Source organism: Protopterus annectens, chromosome 3.part0 (genome assembly GCF_019279795.1).
Source record: "Protopterus annectens isolate FY-2018-M chromosome 3.part0, PAN1.0, whole genome shotgun sequence".
Classification (NCBI taxonomy): Eukaryota; Metazoa; Chordata; order Ceratodontiformes; family Protopteridae; genus Protopterus; species Protopterus annectens.
The window spans coordinates 661,716,300-661,730,724 of NC_056731.1; the positions used below are offsets into that span (position 1 = coordinate 661,716,300).

Below are 14,425 nucleotides of genomic sequence, written 5' to 3' on the forward strand. Positions count from 1 at the left end.
TATTACTCTGCTGGTAACAGCTATGACTTGCAGTTTTACATAGTCAAGAGACACGTGCAGTCATTATTAGGCCTCAGAGACAGTTTGAAAATAGGACTGCTTTCATTCAATAAGGAAGTCCACCATGTAAGCTTGAATGATACCATTCAAATTTTCCCGAGACTATTTTTTCAGACTATGCTGAAATTTTTGAAGATAAACTAGGCAAACTCCCAGTTGTGTACTCCATGAATCTAGACCCTGAGGTAAGCCCAGTTATCAAACCAGCACGGAAAGTTCCAGTCGCTATGCAGAACAAGGCTGAGCTAGACAGAATGGTGCAGCAAGGAGTAATCTGTCCAACTGAATAACCAATTGAATGGGTATCCTCCATGGTGGTAGCTCATAAGCAAAGCTTAGATGATATTAGAATATGTATTGATCCAAGGGATTTGAACAAAGCACTAAAACAACCTCATCATCCAATGTGCAGAGTCAGCGGTGTTGTTGCTGTTATGCCAAATGCCACTGTTTTTTCTGTCTTAGATACATAAAGTTAGTTTTGGCAAATTCTGCTTGACCAAAAATATTCATTGCTAACCACTTTTAGTACACCATTTGGAAGGTACAGATTTTTGAGAATGCCATTTGGAATAAATTCTGCTGTTGAAGTCTTTCAACGTGCAATGGAGCAAATGTTTGATGGTTATCCATGTGCTATTATAGTAGATGATACTCTTGTAGGAGGCAATGGTGAAGTCGAACATGATAGAATCCTCAAGAAAGTTCTGAAAAGAGCTTGTGAAGTGAATCTTAAGCTGATTCTTCAGAAATGCAAATTCAGGCTACAAGAAGTTACTTATGTTAGTCATTTGTTTAGTAGTGCAGGCTTACGACCAGATCCTTCCAAGCAAACAGTAATTCTTGAGATGCCAGCTCCAGACAATGTCCAAGCCTTACAATGTTTTCTTAGAATAGTGAACTATTTGGGTAAATTCATTTCAGATTTGAGTCAACTTTCAGCACCACTCAGATAGCTGACATGCAAAGATATAACCTGGTCTTGGTCAGAATAACACCAAAGAGCATTTGATGTCCTGAAACAAAAAAATTCCCAGTCCACCTAATTTAAGATACTATGATGTTCACAAACTAGTAACTCTTTCATGTAATGCTTCTATGTTTGGTCTTGGTGCAGCCATTCTTCAAGAGGGTAGACCCATATGCTATGCATCTAGATAACCCAAACCAAGATGCAGTATACTTATAGAGAAAGATCTCTTGTCAATTGTGTTTACATGTTCGAAGTTCCATGATTGTATTTATTGCTGACCTATTCAAATTGAGACTGACCACCAACCTTTAGTCACTATTTTGAGAAATCCAATGCACATAGCACTGCAACATTGCAATGCATGATGCTCAAATTGCAAAAGCACAATTTCAATCTTATTTACACAAAAGGCAATCCTCTTTATCTAACTTATACTTTATCTAGATCACCCAGAAAAAACACTGAAAAGCATGAAAACGAGAAACCTGATTTTGAAGTCATGGAAGTGAGAATTTTTTCTTCCACATGTCTTGATGAGCTTAGAACTCACACAGCTTCAGATTCAATTCTACAAAAGCTCAACCACTTTATCAGTCGAGGATGGGTGTTAAAACAATCTTGTTTACCAGTTAATGTGCAGCAGTATTTTCCTTACAGAGATGAGATTTTGATGGAAGATGGTATCATCATGAAAGGTTCAAAAGTAATTGTTCCAATATCTTTGCAAAAAGAGTATATTAAGATCTTGTATCATGGCCAACCAGGAACTTATTCTACCAAAAGAAGGGCAAGAGGACTAGTGTTTTGACCTTCTATATCAAAAGACATTGAGAAAGAACTCTCATCTTGTTCTGTATGTAAACGTATTAAACTGCATTAACAAAGAACCTGACCAATTCCAACATTGTTTTGAAGAACAAGCTCTAAGAGGGACATCCACCTGGTGATTATGTGACTAGGAAACTGATTCTGCACCAAGAGGGCTCTAATATAATCCATTCCAATATTATTGGGATAAACAAAAACAAAACATTCAAGATCAACAAGTATGTCCAGTGTCCAAAGTGGGAATGAGGTGGGCAGTATAAGGGGGTTTCTTTTAAATGAAAATGAGTCCCTAATACCTGTTTCACTTCACTTCACAAAAGTTTCGTTTCAACATCTCTTATCCATGAATAGGATATAGGCTCATCCCCCCATCTACAATCGGTCTTAGGGTCTTAGGGGAGGATTATCCAGCCCTTTATGTGATTTTGAAGAAGACTCTGAATGAGGGAACCAAAGGATTATCAATTAAAAAATATAAATCTTTGTCAAATCAATCACATCACAACAAAACAAATCAACAAAACAACACATCCCATCCCTAATTATTAAATTATTTAATATATAATTGTATATAGGAATATATGTTTCACTATCTGTTAGCATAAGTTCCATTTTGTTTAGAAAGATTTGTCCATTGTCCATAACCACTGCACCACCCATGTTTAATTGCTAAATAAGTTAAGTTCCTTAAACTAACTAGTAATAACAGCTCTTTCAACAATTCTTGTTATAAACACAATTTTTAAACACATTATTATTATACTCATCAAACAAAAGCTCTCACAAAGCTTGTTCAAAGGCTTCAATTCAGCGGATGGCAAGAATGAAATCAAGTAGATGGTTTTTAAAAACATCAGATTTTTTTGTTTTGTATGGTTGACACCCTGCCCATAGAGCAGTTTAAGCCCCAAGTTCCTAGTGAACATTGATGTCGACTATAATGTCAGTTAGATCATTACATAATGAGGAGGTGATACCCAACCCTTGTTTAAAAACGATAAACTCATGTGGATTTAAATCATGACAAGAAATAATGTTTGTGGATTTGTGGGGGGTGGTTTCCTGCGTGTCTTCTTGTGTTGTTCAATTTCTTCGGAGTTTTCCTGGCTGCCTCCCTCCGGTTGGAGTCCTGAAGGGCACAAGGGGGAAAGGGCAGCAGCGGAGGAGAGGAAGCCCTTCACACAAACATAGAACTTTCATTCTCCATCTAGATGACAAAACATATCAATGGGAAGACCACATTCGTCTGGGATTTGTGTTTTTCCACTGGGGCATATATCCACTGCGTGTTGGCTGCGACTCTCATGTTCAGGCGCTTCAACATGTCATGACTGTTGCTTTGCAGACTGATGGAATGTTCACAAGAAATGTCAGCTTCTGATGTGGAGAGGTAGGTATTCACGTAGACTTCGTGCTGATGATGATGAGGTCATCAGATTTTGTGCATGTGATTCCTGCAGTGCGAAGCGAGCAGAAGTTCAGTGAAGTATTGGTGAAGACGCTTTGGCGAGTCCGTGAAACGGGAAATTTCTTTGACCATTAAAAATTTTCTGAAAAGAGGAAAAATCTCAGTTAGTCTTTCAAAATTTGAATTTATTGAGGTTATTTATCTTCTATGGTTCAGTTCCCATTGAGGTTTTAGTTCGTTGTTTCAATGGTTAGTTCATGGTGCATCTCAGCTGTTAACCTCTTCTCTTCATTTATTCACATGTGTTCAATGTTTATTCTTCAATGCCTCATAAAAATCAATCAGTTAATGATCATGTAGCGCTCAAATGTTGCTCTAAAGTCTTGGATGGTGAAGTTAAGTTGTGTTAAAAGCTTGCGGTTGTTGGCATTTTAAAGAAGCTTTTTATTTTAAGCTAAGACCTAAAGATTAACAATGAGCTTAGTGCCATTTCTGTCACTTTTAACTTTTAGCTTTGAACTCAATTCAGCATTTCATAATGATAAATCATATTATTATATTTGAAATCATTTATTGTATTTTCGGATGTGTTTTCAAAAAAGCTTTGGTTAAATTCAAAAGCGGGTTTTTGGCATTAATAACTATCAGTAGCAAATTGAATGTATCCAAATAACATTGGCATAATCACTAACCCGGGTGGCAGCCATGTCCCAATAAAAGTAGCAAAAAAGCAGCAACACAAAAGAACCAATATTTGCCAAAGAAAGCACCCAATGCAGCAAAAATAGTAAAACAAAAAAAAAATCAGAGGTGTGCAGATCAGTGTGCTGTAAAAGAACACAATCAAATTCTGTCCAAATAAATTGTATAAGAACCACTTCAGTTAAACCAAATTCCTGATCTACCTTGGTCGACAGTAGCCACTAATATTTTCAAGTGGAATGGTCATTACTTGGTATTAGTAGAATCTTATTCAAATTGGTTTGAGATTGACCTACTTCCTAATCTCACATCCAATACTATCATTACTAAGTTTAAAAGACATTTTTCTGTCCATGATAATCCACACAGAGTCATTTATGACAATGGTGCACAGTTTACAAGTCAGCAGTTCAAAAGATTTGCTGAAACATGGAACTTTGTTCATATTACAAGTAGTCCCGAATACCCACAGTCAAACAGCTTGGCTGAATGTGCAGTTCAAAGTGCAAAACAGCTGTTAGAGAACTCGAGAAGAGACAATACTGATGTTTTTCTAAATCTCCTGAATCTCAGAAACATTCCTGACAATAATCATCTTGGTTCACCTGCCCAGAGACTCATGTCAAAACAAACCAGAACCACATTACCAATCAGCAGCAATTTATTGGTTCCATGTGTGAAAAACAACAAAGCAGTGAAAGCTCAACTCTTGAAAAAGCGTCTGTCCCAAAATTCCTACTACGATAAGACCAGCAAACTACTCAATCCATTAAAAGAAGGGGAGATAGTGAGGATGCAGACAACAAAAGGTTTTGATTGGATTGGATTTGTGAAAAGTTTGTGTCAAGAGCTGTGATTGTACATCATGGAATCACAGGGAATGGAATTTTAGTGGAATTGGAAACATATATTACCAGTGTCCAAGGCATGTTACAGAATCTTGCCTGTAATAAAGGCTCCAGTTCTCACAGTGACTTATTCAATGTTCCACTACCAGAGGACATTCCAGCAGATATCCCTGTTCCTGAGAATATCCCTGAGACTCCTAAAGCAGAACATTCCCCAGTGGCTTTCCCTGTTACTAAACCCAGTCCTAACTATTACATTACAAGATCAGGTCACATTTCCAGATGTAGTTCCAGATACATGGCAACCTGGACATGAATGTTGTTTTGTTTATTATTGTCTGTATAATTTGCATGCAAATTCAAATGTCATTATCATTGCAAGTCAACTCAGTAAAGAGAAAGGATGTAGATCAGAGTGTATGATACTGTACATTTTTAAGAAGCTTTCCAGTCAGCAGGAACTTGCATATAAGTACTGAGCATGTGCAAGCAAGAATGTCATTTTCTAGTGAGCAGTCGAGGTGTAAGCATGCATGTGTGTAGTAGTCAGTTTAAGTTTAGTGTTTTTGCTATCCATCCTGATGTGTTTGTGTGTAATAAACTACTTAAACGAACACCCAGCCTCATTGTCTTATTCAATATAAACAAGCTGAGCAACATATACTTCAGATGTCTGATTGTAAAAAAGTAAAAAATAATAATATTATGGTCAAAACTTATTTCAACCTGTATACACACACACACACACACACACACACACACACACACACACACACACACACACACACACACACACACATAAAACCAACAATTACAGGCACTTTAGTGACTGTGTAAACCTCAGATATCAGATTGTGATCAAATGAATGAATACATACATAATGGCTACATTAATGTATATTAGTTTGTTGTTATTAAAAAAAAAGCTTCTATGTGAAAAGTAGTTTCACAGATCCAGTGAGTAGTAAGTAAATGCAATCCACTGCCTTTGCCTCCTCCTGCCCACTCTGCCCTTTCTGTTCTAAAATGACATGATCTTGTACACCAGTATCAAGTGACCTGCCTCTCTTAGTTTCAGGTGAGAAGAACCTTAGATTCTCTAGTCTCAAGTCATATACTTTCTCCTCCAGACCTGGATATTTCTGATAGTTTTTCTCTAAATTCCTTTCAGCGGTTCAAGGCTCCTTTCCATATATAGCCTCTAGAACTCCATAGGTATTTTCTATTCCATGGAGTAGAAGCATTATGTTTTTGCTTCTGGAATCCATCCCCCTTAGGACACACCCCTGCAATATGTCTGAAGCTGCCTCTACGCTTTCAACGTAGACCCAGTGAGTCAATCTAGATATGATAAGAACTCATGGATCCTTTTCATATGTTGCTGTCATACATTCCACTCATTTCAGCTGATATTTCACATCAGGATTTTGTAGCCCTACTTTTTATTTTTCTGTATTGTACCTCAACTACCATCTATCCACTCACTTGTTCAGCCATTCCAAATCTTTCACTAGACTCATCCACATATCCTCCACTGCTCTACCTATATTTGTGCCATCAGGAAAGTAGTTGATCTTGTTCTGATTCCTTCAGGAATTTCTAAGTCAAACACTCCTTTCCTGCCTTTGTCAATAACAGATGATTGCTATCAATAAGCAATGCCAGGCACTATTATTTCACAGTTCATATCCTTCAGAACAGCAAGCTAATGCAGAAGCTATTGTTCTAGAAACTTTCAACATTTATAAGAAGAATGAACCACTCTCCCTGATTCTGTGTCTTTGTCCCCCATTAGTTTTCTCTTTAACTAGATTTCTTGTACTACAAGGCTGAGAGGTATGCTTTTTGCCCTGCCCCCCAATTACTTACAAACTATTGCAAGCTCTGAATAATGTCCGACATCCTCATTATAACAAACCCCTTGCTACACCATCATATCAATTAATGCAGTGGGTTAATTTTGCTGTTTCCAGGGTCAAAGGTGCAGGGTTTGAAGCCCCCCTTGTAATGATATATTTTTAATACTTTTATGTGCATTTCCACATTTTGCTTGTGTCTAGTGGTGGCACAGTGGACTAAAATACTTACTGGGAGGTAGGAGGGAGGGGGAGTGCAGAGACTGATTCACTTTAAGTGCCTTTAAGGCATGCTATTGAGAGCATTCCTGGTATCTAGTGGACCCCAACCCATGTTGTCCTTGTATCACACTCAAACGCACATACATACATGCATACATACACATACACTCACACTAACAACCCCCCACACACACACACACACACACACACACACACACACACACACACACACACACACACACACACACACACACACACACACACCTACCCTAGCACCCCACTAACCCTGTAACCTGACACACACACACACACACACACACACACACACACACACACACACACACACACACACACACACATATATGCATGCAGCCCCCTCATACATACACACACTCACACACAACATGACCTGACCACAAAACTTCTGAGTACTTGCCTGTACCTCAGTGGATGAACAGGAACTTTTGGTCATGTTCATTACCAAGATCAGCCAGGGGTGGACATGCTAATTTACACAGAAGAATGATTCTGAATCACTCAGCTATGTAAATGCCTTCCCACAGGCAGTTCTCAGGGGGACACATGACTAACTAGCATATGCTTCTCCCCAGAATGTTACATTAGCATTTAGTTGAGCCACAGAGACAGCCCACCACAGTGTTGCACAGTTTCATGTGTTACTATCAGGTGCACACATCATGTACACACAGTAACCTTTTGGATTCTAGCCCCAAGTCAGTTCTTGACTGGGTATATGCCCAACTGATATCCAGACCCCAGATGCTCCCAACTGTAACAGTAGAAATGAAATTACAAAGGGGAGCAGCAATTTCCACAGCTATAACAACTGAGAATATGAGGTCATTCCCATGTATTTGGGGACTGATGTCCTTGAAGACAGATATTCTTTTAGTCAGTTTAAAAGTTTGTTTAGCATAAATCTTGTTTCTTTTTCAGTCTTCAGAGAAAAACAGGCTGCATTAAAATGATCCAATCTTCTTTAGATTCCCCTGCGAAACATAGATTGTTAGAGAAGACTTGGGAAATGGACCTTGACTCCAGCATCTGACAAGAGAGTGGTACCACTCAGAAAAAGTGGCTTAATAGAAATTCCTGAACTGCCCCTTCAAAGATTCAAGTGGCTCCACAGATTTAATCATCTTAGACTTTTGTTTTTCAAGAGGATCTCTACTAATCCTTACATTTTAGTATAGTTTTATCTGATTCCTTAGAGAAAAAAAAAATTGACACAGACTGGCAGTTGACACAGAGGATTAAGGGTGTGAGCTGTGGTACAGGGTTTGATTCCATCAGCCTTCATATGTCAAATGTGTGAGCTTGAGCAAGTCACTTATCTAGACAGTACTTTGGGGCAATTGGGGATTTTGGCTAGGCTCATTAATGGTCTTCTAAACTACATGCGTCATAACTACTGATGAGCACATTCAGATACAACAGGAAGGTGCAGCAGAAGACAAAGCAAACACTTTTTTTTTTTGTGATAATCAAAGTCAAGTAATGCTCTTGCTCTTCTTTCTGGTGTCTGTTTTACATTAAGCACAGTATATACAGTTTTCAATGGCATATTTTTCCCTAGATGGAAACATCTTTGACAGTGGAGGGGTTGGAGGATATTGACATCCACATAAGGCTTGTTGTTCACTTACCTGGGAAACATTTATCCACCCAAGGAAATTAGAAAAAAACTTTGCTTAAAATTTGAAGTAGGGAAAAAAGAAACAATTTTACTTAGACTGCTGATCAGTAAACTCAGAAGCATGTTAGAATGACCATTTAGTATGGATGGCAAAAAAAAAAAAGAACTGAGTTAACTGTGTCAAGTGTTTGTTTTATAGTCAGCCTACCCTATCTTGGTTGTGGCAATAACATATGATAGGGATGGCCAAATGCTCAAAAACAATATAATCAAAGGTCAGCCTCCTTCCTAGTGCTTCCCAGTCCAGGTACGTGAATCCTGCAAGAATGATCCTTATACTGTAAACATACACAATGTGTGTGTGTGTGTGTGTGTGTGTGTGTGTGTGTGTGTGTGTGTGTGTGTGTGTGTGTGTGTGTGTGCGCGAGTGTGTGCAGAGAGACAAAGAGATGCTTATGTGCACAGATGTGTGTGCACATAAACATACACACACACACACACACACACACACACACACGCACACACACCTTACATAAGTATGTGCACAGTGATATACTAAAACATATATGGATTAAAAGCTCTTTGAAGATATACAAATGCTATATGGAACTAGCATTAGAAATATGCCTGTATTATGCATTTGGGGTGAAATACTGAACACTCAAGTTTATTAACCTGCATTCGCAATGCTGTTTTATCTGTTTTGTAATATATATTGTTCATTATTTAAGTTATTACCATGTCTCAAGAAAGGCAGAGAGAAACGTTCACTTTTTTCTTTAAATACTTATCTTATGATAAGTATCAAGTCTCATAAATGACAAAAATGCCAGACTCCAGTTTCACCCAGAAGGGTAGCACTGGGTTTCTGAAATCACTTTTGAGAAAGAACTGTAAAAAAGCAAGGCTATAGTTCACTAGGTATGGACATTCATGTAATGCACTGATCAGACAGAGTTCAGAATGTCAAGTAATCAACAGATTTTAATTATTTACAAGAATGGTTAAAACATTCCTCACTACAGTTTTTGTTTGTAACCAGGAATACTTTCACTTTGCATATGTAAAAAATGATGGGAAACCCAAGCATTAATTTTCATGTTGTAGTCGAATTTCACTTATCACAAAATGCATTCTATAGTATAGATGCTTATATTTAACAATGGTGGTGCCAAATATGATCTAGAGATATTAGAAATTGTACACTGCTGTGGTGAACTTTGAAAACATATTTTAGGAGCTGCCATTTGCTGAAATGCCCACATGAATATACTACACTAGAAATCTCAGTCATTTATATTATAAACTCTTACCTCATTTCACAGTCAACTCCTGATGCACGACGGCATACCTCTGGTTCAAAGTTAAAGACAGTTCTGCAGCTCCGAATAGTAACTATGGATGACGGAGTATGGGGCGATCCATCTGAACTAACAAGGTTGGAAGGCGGTGTGAGAGATGACGATGAACGCTTTTCTTTACTGTGGGAAAAAACACATAAAGAAATCATGTGTGACTATTATCTTTATCTTGGGTAGTATTTCCAAAACAGAAAAGCCTGTAATGGAGTAACTGAACAGCCATTAAAAATTATACTTCATTATTTTTCATTTGCATAATGGTAGGAGACAGTTTGACTAATTATTCTGTCCTTTAAATGTATTTAGAATTATGAATCACATCTGTCCATTTCTTTCCCACTCCCCTTTTCTTTGCCTGTCCCATCCTCCCTCAAATATTCACTCTCCACCTCCCATTCTGATAATCCATTTTATGGATCTACAGCATAACTGTCAACCTGTTATCACAAGAAATCTGGTCAAAGCCTAAAATATTGGTGGGACAAAGGCCCAAAAACAGAGACCAATTTTAAACATTGCTCTTATAAACTTAGAAGGTTGCTAGAATAACAGGTTTTGTGTTAGCATGCATTTTCTGAAGGATCTGACGTCTGAAACATAAATGTAAGTCATTATTTAGAGACTTCAATCCTCAGCAATTTGCTTGAAAACCACAAAATGTATAAGGAAGAGACCAAAAATATGAGGCAAAAATATGGACCTTCTGCTAAAATTTGGACAGTTTTAAGAAGTTTGAAATTTTCTCTGTGACATACTTTTGCAAACACAGTTGCTTGCTAAGATCTTACCTGGACCCCTTCCAGAGGTTCATAGATGAATACTATGATACCTTAGAATAGGATCTAAATGTTATTAGTAAAGTAGTACTCCTTGAAAAAGGCACATCAGCACAACTCAGTTTTTGGCTACTGCACTAATCAAGAGATAACCTTATCAAAATACATGGACATGCACACAGATATATGTTCATATAAAACTCACAGATGCATATAACCAAAAAAAAAAAAAAACAGAGATATTCTAATGTTAGGGAAATCCCATCCTCATTGGGGGTGCCTTCCTTAAACCCCCGAAACTTATATAACCAACTCAGAGATCACACTTACTTTGAAGTAAGTGCTTCTTAGGTTTCGTAGTCACACAAACACCCACCATACATACCTTTCATACTTAGTACCCTCCTTCCCCCAAACAAAACATAAAAACAACATTCACCACAATCTAGAAAATTCACACAAATCCTTGCCTACACTATCCACCTGATCACTCACTATCTTAAATATGTAAACCACTCTACCACTCATTACAACATGCTCTCCATCCCACAAACAAATACATGTCAACATTAAGCACTCCTGTGCCTACTTCTACCAAGTACTTGACCTCTCACTGCACTAAACCCTCCTAAAGCACTCTGCATAACAAGCACTCCCAATCCCTACAGTCATGCATTTGACCACGTACTGCAATAGTACTCCTAACCCTTTGTCAGTTAAGCAGTTAACCACTGACTCAAAACACAAAAAATACACAACAGCAACCTCTCCACCATTCAATAAAATTCATACCTGAAAAATCATTATTACTCAAACCACAAATCCTGCACACAAAAATGATCAACAACTTCTGGTACACATTTTCACTACTCTACAAGACCCAGCAGTTCCATTCTATATTGTAATGCGCATAATACAAAGGACAGAATCCTGACCATGTAGAGTGATAAAAACATACTCAATACAATCATTGACACAGTCCAGACTTACTCTCAATAACTACACATACAGTTTTTGAGCATGCACATTCAATGAGTGAATTTTGATGAATGAGCCAGCGATGAAACAGCCTGCAGTTTGTACAGTGCCACCACCTGATACTTCACAACAGCATCGTTTTGGCTCAAGTGCAGTGTGTAGCACTTTGTAGACATCTGCATTTAACCTCAGGTACCATTTTCTGTTCACCTGACCAGCATTACCCTCCCTCCTTAAATGACTCCTTCTCTCACCATCAGCACTGCACCTATCCTTGTGTCATTCACAAATATGTTGGTCCTGTTCTATATGCCTTCACATATGTTTAAAAATTAACATATTGAAGTGTGCTAGATCCAGGACTGAGCCATTAGTCACTTTCCTTATTCCAGCCCTCTGTTTCCTATCCACCAACCATGCTACACTCTAGTTCCTCAATCTGCATATTGTTCTCAGGCTCTGCATTTATTCTAGCAATCAGCTGTGTGAGATTGTGTCAAAGGCTTACTTAAGTCCATGTCAATGACATCTGCTTGCCAGTTCTTCTACAACCCAGTAGCAAAACTGAATTAGGTTTGACTAACAGATCATTCTGGCCATAAGCCCAAAATCTTATTTTCCTGATGATTGCTGTCTTTTAAAAAGTGGCCATTCATTCCATTGAATTTTCTCCATGGCTTATGCTGGCTTTGCTGATAAAGTAACATGTCTGCAGTTCCACAGATTTCTCCTGCATCCCATCCATACAAGGATACCACTCTTGCTATCTCCTAGCCATCAGGGAGTTATGTGCAGGTCAGTGACCTACTGAAGAGCTCCATCATGGGATCCACCAATGCACTGATCAGATTACCCAGGACTCCGACAGGCATCCTGTCTGGTCTCTGTTTTATCCTCCTTTACAACTCCCACTTTCCTCTCCATTTTATATCTTTCTATCCTGGTGTCTAGACGGTGCTTTCCTTTTGCTACATATTATTTCCAGCAAAGAGCCCTGCCTTCCCTTTCAGTTCTGAAGACATAATGGAATTATTTATTCAATACATGTACTTATTCCAATTTTCCATTATTGATCTCTTATTACTATATGATGGTCTAACCTCCTTTGCCATCTTTCTGCAGTGTACATTATAAGCCATTCTACCTCTGTTATGGCATTTCTATCAGTGCCACTTTTTCTTGCTTGTTTGCCACATTGAACTCTCATGCATTCCTTCTGACTGCCTTCTTGTACTATCCGCTCCAATCCCCCTTTCTACCTCTTACTTGCTATTATCACTAGACTCTCAATTATATATAGTCACATTGGCTTTTTCCTCCTCTTTGTTTTTTTTGTGTGTGTTTTTGCATTTTCCTCATAGCTTTGTCCAAAACCCTATGTATTTAATTTAGCTAACATTCATATGTTGTCCACCCTCTTTGAGTTACCTTCAGTCCATTAACTTATAGGTTCATAAGTGTGTACTTAACTAGCTCTACATCTCAGTTTAACCCACATTCCTGATATCAAACCATCATGTTTGCCTTTAGCTTCCTACCATTCATCCACTTTGAAGTATATTAGTTAACCCTCTTTATCATAGATCTCAGGCTTTCCCATTCTGCTACTAGAATATTAATATATGCATGCATACAACCCTCCTTGTCCTACACAGCTCCTTTATTCTCTCTCTCTCTCTTTTTCTTTCTTCCAGCCTTTCATCCACCTCCCTTGCAAAGTCCAGGGGCCAGTATAATTCACTTCTTCACTAGAACTATTTTACCTCTACCTTAACCACAAGAATAATTAACATAGGTTTGGATCCCCACCACTCAATTGTTCCTATTCATGAATGGTGTTCCTTCAATCTGAAATCAAATCATGTCCAGCTTTACATATTATTTTAGCCTACCTCTCCAGAGAAAATAATGACATCAGCATCAGACGAGAAACATGTTGCCAATGTATGGATAACACACTCTCTCTCTCTCTCTCTCTACCAAGATTCAATGTCAACTATGCCATCAGACCTACCACTAAGTGCACCTCTGTTGTGTGTGGTTGTGCATCCATATTTCTTCAAAAGTCCATCATATCCACACATACTCTTCAAGACAATAAATTAGAACTCCAGTGTGTCCTACTTACTATTAATAAGACTCCTTACCATATCACAGTAAATTACAGATCCCCATCTATGACTCCCACTATGCATTAGGGATATCTAAATAAGTTCAAGGTGCAAACTATACAACCTAATACAATTACTGGGGGTAACTAGCCATCTATAAATTGGAAAATCAACACTACTGCCAACAAATTACACAATGTTGCCTAGTTTTTGTCAATGAAAATGCACTTCATCAAACTGTGTTTTCCCCTACAAGGTGGGCAAATTTACATGACTTGATCATTACAAACACTGCACCCTATGCTCTACACATAAACTCACCCTCATCACTGATCAGTTTTGACCAGTAGTCATTGCTCTTTACAATTATGATCCAAACCAATGTGCCCATAAACCTCATTATCTTTAAGAATCTTACTGAGATGCACTTCAAAATCACCCCTTCCCACTGAAGAGCCCATAACTAGCACTGCTACATTTATGAAAAGAGTTTATGTTCATCTCAATATCTGTATTGAAACATCAGTTCCAATCTGCCATAAATATAATGCCACATTTGGAAATAAACCCCTATGGTAGACTCATGGTATAAACAAACTATATAACAAAAGAAAAACACATCAGACCAGTATGAACAAACAGAAA

General features: G+C 38.0%; 1 protein-coding gene across 1 annotated transcript in view; it reads right to left on the minus strand.

Moving 5' to 3' along the window:
• The window catches only part of LOC122796900 (death-associated protein kinase related-like), a 163,892-nt gene that overhangs the window by 38,938 nt on the left and 110,529 nt on the right, over positions 1 to 14,425 (minus strand). The window contains exon 3 of the mRNA XM_044065654.1: positions 9,868 to 10,035. Coding sequence (XP_043921589.1) covers positions 9,868 to 10,035 — 168 coding nt within the window. The remainder of the gene's footprint in view (positions 1 to 9,867; positions 10,036 to 14,425) is intronic.